At 39.3% G+C, this 14,042-nt stretch overlaps 1 protein-coding gene across 1 annotated transcript in view; it reads left to right on the forward strand.

Moving 5' to 3' along the window:
- Nucleotides 1-14,042, forward strand: part of LOC126281447 (sodium channel protein para) — a 1,486,858-nt gene that overhangs the window by 1,308,094 nt on the left and 164,722 nt on the right. The window contains exon 34 of the mRNA XM_049980418.1: nt 3,109-3,303. Within this exon, the coding sequence (XP_049836375.1) occupies nt 3,109-3,303 (195 nt within the window). The remainder of the gene's footprint in view (nt 1-3,108; nt 3,304-14,042) is intronic.

Here is a 14,042-nt window from a genome sequence, read left to right on the forward strand (position 1 = left end):
AAAATATGTGACATGTATGGCATTAACTTTTGATTGCATTGAGTTAGAAGCTAAATTATTTACGGCACCAAGGGACTACTGACTTAGTGCGTGACATAAATTTCAACTTGATAGCTATACCCGTTTCTGAGAAACTGAATTACAAATCATAACTAAGTTTGACGTTAGCTGTAATTGAATAAACATTAGGAATATGAGTCTCATTGTCAATAATTTTGTGATACTACAAGTTTAGAACCCTGTGATCAAAGAACTTGTGGTACCCTAATTGATGGCCTCCATGTCATGTGAAACACTCTAAGAAATACATGTGAAGTTGTCTTACAGTTGTGATCTCATGAAGTGTAAACTTTCATAGCTTTTTTCCAAGTTTCATTCCATTGCTGACTACAGATAAATTGCCATATCTGTCATTATCGGGAACATGCATCCTCCTATTCATAAACAAATGACATTATTGACACACAACACTGTCACTCATCACATTCAGTCCACATACAACACAGATTTCACAATTAATGTCACCAGCTGTGAGATTTTGTTGCTGATAAAACCTGTATTATGGTGTAGATGCCACATTTTGCAGCAATTTTAGTTTATTGCTCATTTTGAACAGCTACTGTAGGCAAATGAGAAGTAATGTAGCTTTCTTGCTATCATGGCACCAAGCACCCTGACCAGTGAGTCAGTGTAGTGACTGTTCTGTTCTCCCCTCTACTTCCCATGCTACATGAAACTGGAGGCTATTTTCTGGCGTGCTCTAAACTTTATAGGACATGCTGGGTTGGAATTGGTTGCAATTGTTACTCAGGAAAGTGATTGTGGATTGGGAAATAGAATTAAGGGTTAATTTACAATCAGGACAAGTGGAGGGATTTTAACAGTCTTGGGGTATATGTTCATTGCATGTCCTGGCTATTGTATTTATGTGACTGGGTAAAAGATTGTTCTCTTCAGTGTTGTTAATGGTAAATGAAATGCCTTGGCTAACCATATGTTGAAAATCACATTTTTGTTTCATTACATATGCTGATACCACTTGAAACAAGGACCTAGGTTCACAAAAACTAGAAATCTGTAGCCTTAAAATTCATTTTTCTGTGCGCTTTTAATGGTCATTTGATAGTCTTCTGACTTGTAGGAAAATAAATTAAGGAGTTGTTTGCATGCATAATCTTTAGCAAGATTGTTGTGGGCAACAAATACCTGCAATTGCTTGTATTGCAGTTATTTCAAAGTTCCATTTTATAGATGTAACTGAAATCAACAAATATGATATTTTTAACAATGGTGCATATATTCCTAGTGCTGTAAAAATTTTTCTCTGCAACCAACAATATCGTTTCTTGGTGATGATCAGCTTTTCAGACCCAAATGCATTTGAACTACACTGAAATGAGGCAGTGAAGATTTCTATGAATGAGACTATTGTTCTAGAATCATTATTTGAGACATTAAACTCCTTTCTGCTACTGGCTGGCGTTCAGGAGATGGCTGAAGAAAACAGAAAACTCTTATTCTGCTGAAAAATCTATTATACTAGCAACCCACCTTTGCTTCATACAGCTAGCACAAAATGTCTCCCACCAGACAACCTGTTTGACATAGTGATAAGAAATTATACACACATGCCTTCCTTTGAAGATGTCTAAGTATTAGTGAAAATTGTGTCAAAATACTTACAGTAGTTCCTGTAATTAGCCTTCATGTACAGAGAAAAAAATTTGGTGGGATGACTTCAATTTATAATATGTTCAGAAGAAGAAGATAGTATAGATTCTGGCAGTAATAATTTTGAGTGGCTCAGTGACCTGGTACAAGTCTTTTAATGGGATGCCCTTCTGTGACTTTCATGCCTCTAACCTACACCAGTTATGCAACTGAGGAAACAAGGCCTACAGTTTTACATGTAATCTGAACGACATGTTGTTTCTGGTGAATCTTGAAGCCATTGAGAGATGAATGCTGCATTAAAATGCAGACTGAAAAATCCATGCTGCATCTGGGATTCATATTGTGGCCTTTTGGTTTACAGGCATGCGCTTTACTGCTAGACCATCAGGACTGACATAGATTCTGATCAAGGTTTGTTGCTCTTAGGAGTTACAGCAGCCATTTACTTTTCAACTTTTCCTGGCAGATATCGTTTCCAGTGTAGCTGACCATTTTGTCATCCCATCATTTCCATGAGATGTCACTCCAGATGCCAATGAAATACAGAATAGATAACAATACATATATTAGACACACATCACTACTTAATGGTAATAAATTATATACACAAACTTTCCTGATGAATCATTCTATCAGTGAAAACTGTATTGAAATCTCTATTGTAATTCCTGAGATTAGCCTGAACATACAGACAGAAACTGCAGCAGGAGACTTTAATTTATAATATAGGTAGTTATATATAGATGCTAATTCAATTTTAATGTAAAATGTTATAGTGGAAAGCAAGTCTATTGGTTTTGCTTGTTATCCTTAATCCAGTAACATTTTTTTTAACTCTGTCCATTCAGACACATCTTTTTATTATTTTTCACTGATTCAGAAGTGTGTCTGTTTCTTGCATTGAAGAAAATAATTTCTATACATAATTTTTTGGGGAATACAATTCATGAAATGTGTTTAATATTTGATGAGTGATGCCAGATATGTCTCAAACATTTATAAGCATTTAACTTTGTGACATTGATTGTAAACATGTATTAAAACCATTATTTTTCAGTAGAATTGTAGAAAGGACTATTTACAAGTATGTGCGGCTTGTGGCCATTGTTTAATTTAAGAAAAGGTGTTTATTAAATTGTACAGGAGTTCAAATACATAGGAATGTTGCTGGAAAGGTGATAACATAGGACTGATTTTCCCCTACTGTGTAAAAGTTTGTGTTACTGTTGACCTCAAAGTAACGGGGAGAAACATTAAGTTGAAATTGTGCATCCAATATTAGTGGCATCAATTGAGAAAGAAGATTTATAAATATATAGTTGTAATCCAATGCTTTGTTTGAAATTCTTTTATGCAACTGGTAATGTGATGTTTTATATAAGTGTTGATGATTTTTTCTTACTACATAAATCTGATGTATAATATCATTTGCAGTGTCAAGACTCCAACGACACTACATTAAGTCATGAAATTATCCCAGACAAGAACTCTTGTTTGGCAGAAAATTACACTTGGGTGAATTCACCGATGAATTTTGATCATGTTGGAAAAGCCTACTTATGCCTCTTTCAAGTTGCAACATTCAAAGGATGGATACAGATCATGAATGATGCTATAGATTCAAGAGAGGTAATCATTTTACAAGCATATTAAATAAATTTGCATGTCAATAAAGGTCCTGTTGTTATGTTTGTATTTAAGTGATATGCAATGAATATCTCTCCCAGTCAGCATTTCCAGTTGTTTCTAGCTTAGCTGTCAACAGATTCTCATCTTTAATACATTCAAATGAATAATGTTTACTGCTTTTTTGAGTAGTTGAAGTGCTGAGTCATTAATAGGCACATAAACAAGTCTGAACCATGTTTGCTTTCTTTGGAGTTATGAAGTACACATACATGGACAAGCACCCGAATGGCTACATTGTCTCAGACAATGGGGTAATTCTTCTGGTGAATAAATAGTGTTTATATGGTAGGGGGAGGGTGGGGACATCAGTGAGAGCAATTACAGGCATCTCTAAACAGTCATGCTGGCAGCATTTCAAAGAGCTAAAGATATGAAATGTTCTTTCCCTCTATAGTAATGCCTGTCTCCTCTCAATAAAAAATAAACCAGCCAGAGAGTTTAAGTTCTCCACCATGTTATGGAACAAGCAACAGAAATGACATTGACTTAGAATATACTAGATTAAGTAAGTCCCAAAATAGTCTCAAATATACTGTCTGAAAGCTATGTAATAAACTTCTGGCAATGAGAGATGTACCTTACAACTCCTTTAAGAGGTATGTACAGAATCTAGTAATCAACAGCTGTGTTTATGATGTTCTGTAATAGTGTTGTGTCCAAAACCAAACATTTAATTTTTAATTTAATATATAAATGTAATTTCTAAATTTTAATGTAAAATTTCATTATTGTATACATGTCAATACCCATATCATGTACATGATTAGTGGTTGGTCAATAAATGAAAAGAATGAAGGCAGAGATTCGAAGGGAAGTTTGGTAAAATGTGGCTGACAGCTGGAGGGGATGACTTATGGCACAGGTGAGCTCATTTTAGCCACAGACAGGAGAGGGGGGGGGGGGCTGTACATAATGCACAGTGTCATGGGGAATGAATTGAGATGGGGGAGATAGAAGAGAGGAGGAGGAAGGCTGCAGAGAAGAACTTCTCAGAGCAGGACTGGTGAAGTAAGGGTCAGGGCAGGGATGGAACTTCTCTAAATTATGTAGATGGGGATTCTCCTTGCAACACATTCTTTGATCCCATAATCTGGCCCAAATCTGCGCTAGCTCTTGCTCCAAATCCACAAATGTCCCTTGCCAATGACTCTAAATACACTCACCCTGGATTCATACACTCCTCTCTGTAGTCTCTTTTACCCTCTCTTGGCTAACATGAGAGCTGTAGCTACTAGAGTATAACAGACTATTATAAACTGCCATCGTGATACAGAAAGCCATAACCTATAATGATAGTGAGCCACTGGTATTTGTTGCGGGAACTCTGAATAATACAGGATGCTTTCAGATCATCATCAAGGCTATTATATTGCCCTATGTGCAGCATGAATAAAATTCACTTCTTTAAGCAGAGTAATTCCCATGCACACATTTCACACAATATCCATTGCATTCTACAGGATGTTCATTAATTGCTTTGGTCAGTGTGACTGTCAGAGCTGTCCTCCAACAGTCACTCGGTCCAGTCTATGATACCAGATACATTTCTTTACCAGCTGCATCAGAACTTTGAGACCTAGTCACATACAAGCAATGTGAGCCTAGCAAACTGACCATTTATGACATTATTTGTATTTAACACATCTTAAAACATAATAAAAAAGCAAAGTTAAGGCACAATACCGATTGTAAAAGAACAAGCTTCGAGCATTACATCTTTATACCACTCTGATTGATAATAGATTTCCTATACATATAGCAAGTGTGAGGCAGCTGAAATCTTACTGTTAAAGGACTGTTCATTTGTAATGGATAGTTTTAATAACTACTTTTTAAAAATATGTGAAAAAATTGGTGTAAATAGTTCAGAAGAGAAAGCAGAACAGTAGACCAAAGAAGTTATACAAAGAACATTTAGTGAAATTAAAATTTAGTCCCACATCTCCACCTGAAATACAAATGATCATGAAGACTCTAAAAAGTAAATGACGATATGGGGTCGATACCATCTCCAGTAAAAGACAAATAAACTGTGGCTGTATAACACATGACATTCGTAGTACCTTATGAAGTGAATAGTTAATTCAGAGCATTTTACCAGCCGGATCAAGATATGTCATTGTGAGGCCTCACCATAAGAATGGCGACTCCATAGAAGACAATAACTAACACCCAGTGTCACTCCTTACACCATATTCTAAAATATTTGAGAAGGTAATATTCTCCAGGTTGTCACCCACTTGTGTAGTAATAGGATATTTGGCAAATGGCAGATTGGATTTCAAAAATACCACTGTACTAAATCAGATATTTGTACGTTTACTGTGCACATTGCAGAATATCACGAATTGGGATCTTCTGTGACTTATCAAAGACATCTGATTATCTCAATCATAATGTTCTATTAGGGAAGTGAAATTTATTTGGAATATATAGTTCTGCACATACCCCATTCAGTTCTTAGTTAATAATCATAATGCAGAAAATTACGCTAACCTGGTTGCATAACTCAGTGAGGGATACTGCACCATCTGCATGGGGAAAAATTACAGTGGAAGTCCCTCAAGGTCTGACCATTTTCCAACCACTGTTCTTGTGTTATGATAACGATCTACCACTTTATTTGAATCAATATTGCACGGCGTAAGCGGGAGTGCTGCGAGAGGTATGTCTCATCCTTGGGCTCCAGTGTCTCCCCCTCGCTGGTGTTGTCCCGGATCCAGCAGATTTATGGATACCAGACCTCTATGGGTGTCCCTGGAATCTCCGCAGGCATCGGATGGTCCACCCTCATCCTGAACTTTACCTCAATGGCCACCTACTTGAAGTGGTGGACACTAGCCGCTTCTTAGGACTCGTCTTTGATGCCCAGCTCACATGGGTTCCTCATGTTACTCAGCTGAAGCAAAAGTGCTGGCGGCACCTCAATGCCCTCCGCTGCCTTAGCCACACATCTTGGGGTGCAGATCGCTGCACGCTGTTGAGATTGTACAGAGCCCTTGTGCAGTCCAGGTTTGATTATGGGAGCCTGGCCTATGGGTATTCATCACCCTCAGTGTTGACGTTGTTGGACCCCATACACCATTGTGGGGTTCAACTTGCAACTGGCACTTTCCGTACGAGCCCCGTGGATAGTCTACTGGTGGAGGCCGGGGTTCCCCTGCTGCGGATTCACCGCCACCGACTGCTCGACATGCATTGCTCGCCGGGCCATACCAATCATCGCCTGCTTTTCCCTGCCGTGGTCCTCCATCTGCCTGAATGGCGACCTAGGTCTGGGCTTTCCATTGCTGTCCGCATCCAGTCTTTGCTGTCGGAAGTGGGGTCATTCCCTCTTCTGCCTCCCTTCCGGGTCTGTGCACCTATGCCTCTTTGGTGCCTGCCCCGTCCGTCCGTCCGTCTGGACTTGCCACAGGAACCCAAGGACTCAGTTCCGCCTGTTGCCCTCCATCACCGTTTTCTTGCGCTCCTCGCCTCATTTTCAGGCTGTGAGGCTGTCTACACTGATAGTTCCCTGGTTGATGGTCGTACTGCCTACACTTTTTCTCACGCTGCCCATGTTGAGCAGTGCTCCTTGCTGGCTGGCTGCAGTATTTTTACTGCAGAGCTGGTGGCCATATTGCGCTGTTGAGCATATGCGTTCCTGCTCAGGTACGTCCATCATCATCTGCAGTGACTCCCTGAGCAGCCTCCAGGCTGTCGACCGCTGCTATACTCTTCTCCCCTGGTATCCTTTATTCAGGAGTCTGTTTTTGCCATTACCCGCTCTCGTCGTTCGGTGGTCTTTGATTGGACGCCAGGTCATGTTGGTATGCCGGGGAACGAACGTGTCGACAGGCTGGCCAAAGGGGCAATCGACACCACAGCTTTGGAGATTGGCCTCCCAGCTCATGATCTGCAGTTGGTGTTGCGCCGTAAGGTGCTTGGGATGTGGCATGATGAGTGGCGTACCCTGACATCACCGAATAAACTGCAAGCTGTTAAGGAGACGACCGATATGTGGCAGTCCTCCCTGCGGGCTTCTCGTAGGGACTCTATCGTCCTGTGTCGGCTCTGCATTGGCCATACCTACCTGACACAAGGCCATCTTTTGCGTCAGGAGGATCCCTGCCCTCCCTCCCTATGTCGGTGTGGGTCCTGGCTGACGGTCGCCCACATTTTGTTGGAGTGTCCCCGACTGCGTACCCTTCGGCAGTCTTTTAATCTCCTGGGCACTTTGCCTTTGGTTTTATGCGACGATGCCTCCGGGCTGACGACATTTTAAATTTTATTCATGGTAGTCCTTTTTATGGTTCCATTTAAGGAGATCCTGCACCTTTCCCTTTCTGTGTCTCTTGTCCTCGAGTCTCTCATAATTGGTTGCATACTTTAGTGTGTAGTCGGATGGTTGACTCTTTCCCTTTTTTTGTTCTCGTGGTCAGTCAACCAGTCTCTTTTCTTCTGTTTCTTTCTGTCTGGTGTTCATCTGTACTCTTCTTGTCTGTAGTATTCATTGCCGCATTTGTGTTCTTTCACTGACTGGGGGGGGGAGTCTCCTCCCCCTTGGGGTTTTACCTGCTCCACAAATTTTTGTCTCGCCTGTTTTTGGAATGGGAGACTGATGACCTTAGCTGTTTAGTCCCCCTTAAACATCCCAACAAACACCACCACTATTTGAATCAATTAGCAGAATTAGTCCTGTTTGCAAATGATATCAGGGTTGCGACAGGTTCTGGAAATCAGGAAATATCAGAGAATTTCAAACACATCAGGGAAATATTGGGAAATTTGAAGAAAAAACTGGAAAAATCTCCTTTTTTGTCTCAGTGGATGAAATGGTTTGTTTACTGAGGTGTCATGCATCGTTGCTGGCTGGGTGCAACTGAGTACGTTCCCCGCTTCCCTACTTTCTCATTACTACATATTGCTTCTGCCCTTCCTACCATTACCCTCAGCTTACAGTCAGTGCTGCCACCACTTCTTGCCACTGGCCTCGACGAGAGGCAGGGAGGTGTGAGGAGTGGTTTGTTTGGATATGATTCTCAGAGACTGTAGGGGCTGGAGACGACAGTCAAGTGTGTGTGAGTTGTGTCTGAGTGATCGTGTGTATGCTCTTGTTTTCTGACAAAAGATATGGCTGAAAATTTAGTTGTGAGAGTGTGAATGTCTTTTCTATGTGCCTGTCTGCAACTCAGCAACCATCTACGCTGTAAGTTGCTGCCATCCTCATTATTATTAATTCTCAGAGTATTTGGACAAGTTATCTGGTGCATGTATTGATCACTGTGGTCCCATTTCATCAACATGCTGTCAGTGGCTCATGAGTGTTTGGCCACTGGAGTGGATTTCCGCAACAGACCCAAATCACAGGCCGTTTCTGAGGGTCAAGCTTCTACATGCATATGTAACTCCTTTTCTGTATATAAGTTGGACAAATTTTGTATTGGCTCCGCCGATCTGAAGTCATTCGGTTTGCACTAATGTGCAGGCCCTGCCCATCGGATCTAGTCTCACCAATCTGCCAGCAGGCCGGGTCCGTTCATGTGTGGTATAATGCAGCAGATTTTCATGGTTTATCCATGGTCCCAGGACTGCGGTGTTCCTAAGCTGGCCAGAGGCCATGAGCAATTGATTGACAAGTCAAAAGTATGTTAGAAAGTATGGACGTTAAGAAGAAGAACATTGTGTCAGTTGCCGGCAGTTTGTATGCTATGTACTCATATGTTTCTTGAAAGAAAAATCACAAAATACCATTAAAAAATAGATATAACACAGTGGGTAATAACCAGTGATAATGAACATAGTAGCAGTGGTCACCTACAGTTTTGGTTTACACATTTCTTTCTCTCCTTTTCAAGAGGTCTACTTTTTTCTGAGGTTAATCAGTGAAGGTATTTTAAACGTCTTGCAACTCCGAGAAAATGTGTATTTTTGTCACCAAATGTGTTTCATTTTATTGAAATGAAATAACATCAGTTGTCTTAATGAAGCACATGTACCATTTGGCTTGCTTTCTCCATCTAAAAACAGTTCATTGTAAAAGATATTGATATTAGTACTTAAAATTTTTTTCTCACAGCAGAAAATGCCATCTGCTTGAAAGTTTTTTTTTTTTTTAGATATTTCCTCATTTGCACTATTGTTCCTTGTACCGTAGCGGCAAATGCGTCTTAACTTACCCTTGAGATCTTGCCTGGAAGTCAGGGAATTTCACTTGGGAAACTTGTGGCAACCCTGGATATAAGCATTTTGTAAAGCCAAGCAAAGAAACATTTGTAGGGAAAATAGTAAATTCTGTTTTTATGGTTGTTTTGGTTTTGCACAAATTCGCAAACTTTACACTTTGAAAAAATACAGCTCATACAGTCTTGTACTGTAAAAAATAACCAACCTCCTATTAAATTTGTAGGTAATAGGAAATGATAAACAGGGTACAAAGTTGTAAGTTCTTAGGTGTGCAGGTTGATGAAACTTAGTTGTTGTTATTGTGGTCTTCAGTCCTGAGACTGGTTTGGTGCAGCTTTCCACACTACTCTATCCTGTACAAGCTTCATCTGCCAGTACCAACATCCTTCTGAATCTGTTTAGTGTATTCATCTCTTGGTCTCCCTCTACGATTTTTACCCTCCATACTGCCCCTCCAGTACTAAATTGATGATCCCTTGATGCCTCAGATGTTCTACCAACCGATCCCTTCTTCTAGTCAAGTTTTGCCACAAACTCCTCTGCTCCCCAGTTCTATGCAATACTTCCTCATTAGTTATGTGATCTACCCATCTAATCTTCAGCATTCTTTTGTAGCACCACATTTCAAAAGCTTCTATTCTCTTTTTGTCCAAACTATTTATCGTCCATGTTTCACTTCCATACATGGCTACACTCCGTACAAATACTTTCAGAAATGACTTCCTGACACTTAAATTTATACTCGATGTTAACAAATTTCTCTTCTTCAGAAACGTTTTCCTTCCCATTGCCAGTCTACATTTTATATCCTCTCTACTTCGACCATCATCAGTTATTTTGTTCCCCAAATAACAAAACTCCTTAACTACTTTAAGTATCTCATTTCCTAATCTAATTCCCTCAGCATCACCCGACTTAATTTGACTACATTCCATTATCATCATTTTGCTTTTGTTGATGTTTATCTTATATCCTCTTTTCAAGGCACTGTCCATTCCATGGAGCTGCTCTTCCAAGTCCTTTGCTGTCTCTGATAGAATTACAGTGTCATTTTTATTTCTTCTCCATGGATTTTAATACCTACTCCAAATTTTTCTTTTGTTTCCTTTACTGCTTGCTCAATATACAGATTGAATAACATTGGGGAGAGGCTACAATCCTGTCTCACTCCCTTCCCAACCACTGCTTACCTTTCATGTCCCTCGACTCTTATAACTGCTATCTGGTTTCTGTACAAATTGTAAATAGCGTTTCGCTCCCTGTATTTGACCCCTGCCACCTTCAGAATTTGAAAGAGAGTATTCCAGTCAACATTGTCAAAAGCCTTATCTAAATCTACAAATGCAAGAAACATAGGATTGCCTTTCTATAATCTATTTTCTAAGATAAGTAGTACGGTCAGTATTGCCTCACGTGTTCCAATAGTTCTACGGAATCCAAAATGGTCTTCCCCGAGGTCGGCTTCTACCAGGTTTTCCATTCGTCTGTAAAGAACTCACGTTAGTATTTTGCAGCTGTGACTTATTAAACTGATAGTTCGGTAATTTTCACATCTGTCAACACCTGCTTTCTTTGGGTTTGGAATTATTATATTCTTCTTGCAGTCTGAGGGTATTTCGCCTGTCTCATACATCTTGCTCATGAGATGGTAGAGTTTTGTCAGGACTGGCTCTCCCAAGGCTGTCAGTAATTCCAGTGGAATGTTGTCTACTCCTGGGGCCTTGTTTCGACTCAGGCCTTTCAGTGCTCTGTCAAACTCTTCATGCAATATTATATCTCCCATTTCATCTTCATCTACATCATTTTCCATTTCCATAATATTGTCCTCAAGTACAGCCCTTGTGTAGACCTTCAGTATACTCCTTCCACCTTTCTGGTTTCCATTTTTTGCTTAGAACTGGATTTCCATCTGAGCTCTTGATATTCATACAAGTGGTTCTCTTTTCTCCAAAGGTCTCTTTAATTTTCCTGTAGGCAGTATCTATCTTACACCAAGTGAGATTAGCCTCTACATCCTTACATTTGTTCTCTAGCCATCCCTGCTTAGCCATTTTGCACTTCCTGTGGATCTCAGTTTTGAGACGTTTCTATTCTGTTTTGCCTGCTTCATTTACTACATTTTTATGTTTTCTCCTGTCATCAATTAAATTCAATATTTCTTCTGTTACCCGAGGATTTCTACTAGACCTCGTCTTTTTACCTACTTGATCCTCTGGTGCCTTCTCTACTTCATCCCTCAAAGCTACCCATTCTTCTTCTACTGTATTTCTTCCCCCATTCCTGTCAGTTGTTCCCTTATGCTCTTCCTGAAACTCTGTACAACCTCTGGTTTAGTCAATTTATCCAGGTCCCATCTCCTTAAATTCCCACCTTTTTGCAGTTTCTTCTGTTTTAATCTACAGTTCATAACCAATAGATTGTGGTCAGAGTCCACATCTGCCCCTGGAAATTTCTTACAATTTAAGTATGCAACCCTCTTTCGTGATTCTCGAACCAAATGTTAGCTATGATTAAGTGCTGCTCTGTGCAAAATTCTACCAGGTGGCTTCCTCTTTCATTTCTTACCCTCAATCCATATTCACCTACTACGTTTCCTTCTCTCCCTTTTCCTACTATTGAATTCCAGTCACCCATGACCCTTAAATTTTCGTCACCCTTCACTATCTGAATAATTTCTTTTATTTTATCATACATTTCATCAATTTCTTCATCATCAGCAGAGCTAGTTGACATATAAACTTGTACTACTGTAGGAGGCATGGGCTTCGTGTCTATCTTGGCCACAATAATGTGTTCACTATGCTGTTTCTAGTAGCTTAGCCATACTCTTATTTTTTTTATTCATTATTAAACCTACTCCTGCATTACCCCTATTTGATTTTGTATTTATAAACCTGTATTCACCTAACCAAAAGTCTTGTTCCTCCTGCCACCGAACTTCACTAATTCCCACTATATCTAACTTTAACCTATCCATTTCCCTTTTTAAATTTTCTAACCTACCTGCCTGATTAAGAGATCTGACATTCCATGCTCTGATCTGTAGAACGCCAGTTTTCTTTCTCCTAATGAAACTTAGACTGGGGGGGGGGGGGGGGGGAGGGGGGGGGGGGAGCTGTACCTGCTAAAATGTTTAGGTTCAGCTGCTTCTACCATGAGAATAATTTCCAACTTTGGGGATGCAGAAGTCAGTGCGTTAACATATTTTGTGTATATTCATTCAATGATTTCTTATGGGATAATATTTTGGGGTAACTCCTCTCACAGGCAAAGGATTCATTGTACAAAAAAAAGTAATTAGTATTAGTTATCAGGATCACATACATACATCATGCAGGCATTCTTTGAGCAGCTGTAAATATTAACCACAGCCTAAATGTATATTTAATCACTTGTGAAGTCTGTTATCTACAGTCCGTTTAAGTTTGAGAGTAACAGAGATATTCACAAGTGCAACACGAGAAGGAAAAATGATCTCCATTACCTTGTAATGAATCTAACATTGGCATGGAAAGGGTTAAAATATGTAGCTACAAAACTCTTTGACAGTCTACTCCTTGAATTAAAATATCCAAAAGATAACAGAAGAGTTTTCAGTGTTGATTAAAGATAATTCTTTTTAACAATTCCTCCTGTACAACAGAGGGGTTCATGAGAGTTCATGAATAGGAATAATTAGTCATTTATGCAGAATAAAGACCTGTAAATGAACAGCATGTAGCAAAATAAATATTTCTTTCAGTTTTTAAAGTATGAGAATTATGTTTATCAACTTCATATATTCATCACATAACTAATGAACATATGATGGCATGGGAAATGGCTCCGACAATAATGCAAGCAGCTCAGTGCACACCCCTGCAGCGGAAGCAACTTCATTATGTGTCCACCAAAACTTATTAGCGTAGCTGAATCCCAGTTTGTATTTACCACTAACAATGTCTTAATAATAATAATCTTTATTTGTTCGTATTAACTTCACAGTGTTGGATGTCATCTCTCCTTTTTTTTAACATTCATAACAATGAAATCATGCCTTACATGTAGTTAAAATATACCTAAGTGGCACATTATATACTCTCATGTAAATATTTACTGCCAGTAATATACTACAGTATGCAGAAGTAGATCTATCTGTATTGCAGTTCAGAGTTCTTTAAGTTAGTATAAATATCGTTCAATTAACAACTGTTTCATTTGTCCTTAGAAAGATTTTATTTGAGTTGCTGTATATTATTTGGAAACTTGTTACAGAATTGTCTCCCAATTTTGAAGGGACTGTGACCTGTAGCTCTTTTATTAGTCAGTATCCTATGATGTCCCACCTGGTTCATATATTGTAATTATTTATGTCTCTGTTCATTATACTTATTTCATAATTTTCTTTTACCAACATATAGTGTTAAGGACATACAATGAATACACAGTTAGTAAATTATTATTTTGGAAGTAGTCCCCACAGTACTGGCATTTGCTTGTATTAGTGATTATCCTAACTGTTCTATTTTGAAACC

The sequence above is a fragment of the Schistocerca gregaria genome, chromosome 7 (genome assembly GCF_023897955.1).
Source record: "Schistocerca gregaria isolate iqSchGreg1 chromosome 7, iqSchGreg1.2, whole genome shotgun sequence".
Classification (NCBI taxonomy): Eukaryota; Metazoa; Arthropoda; class Insecta; order Orthoptera; family Acrididae; genus Schistocerca; species Schistocerca gregaria.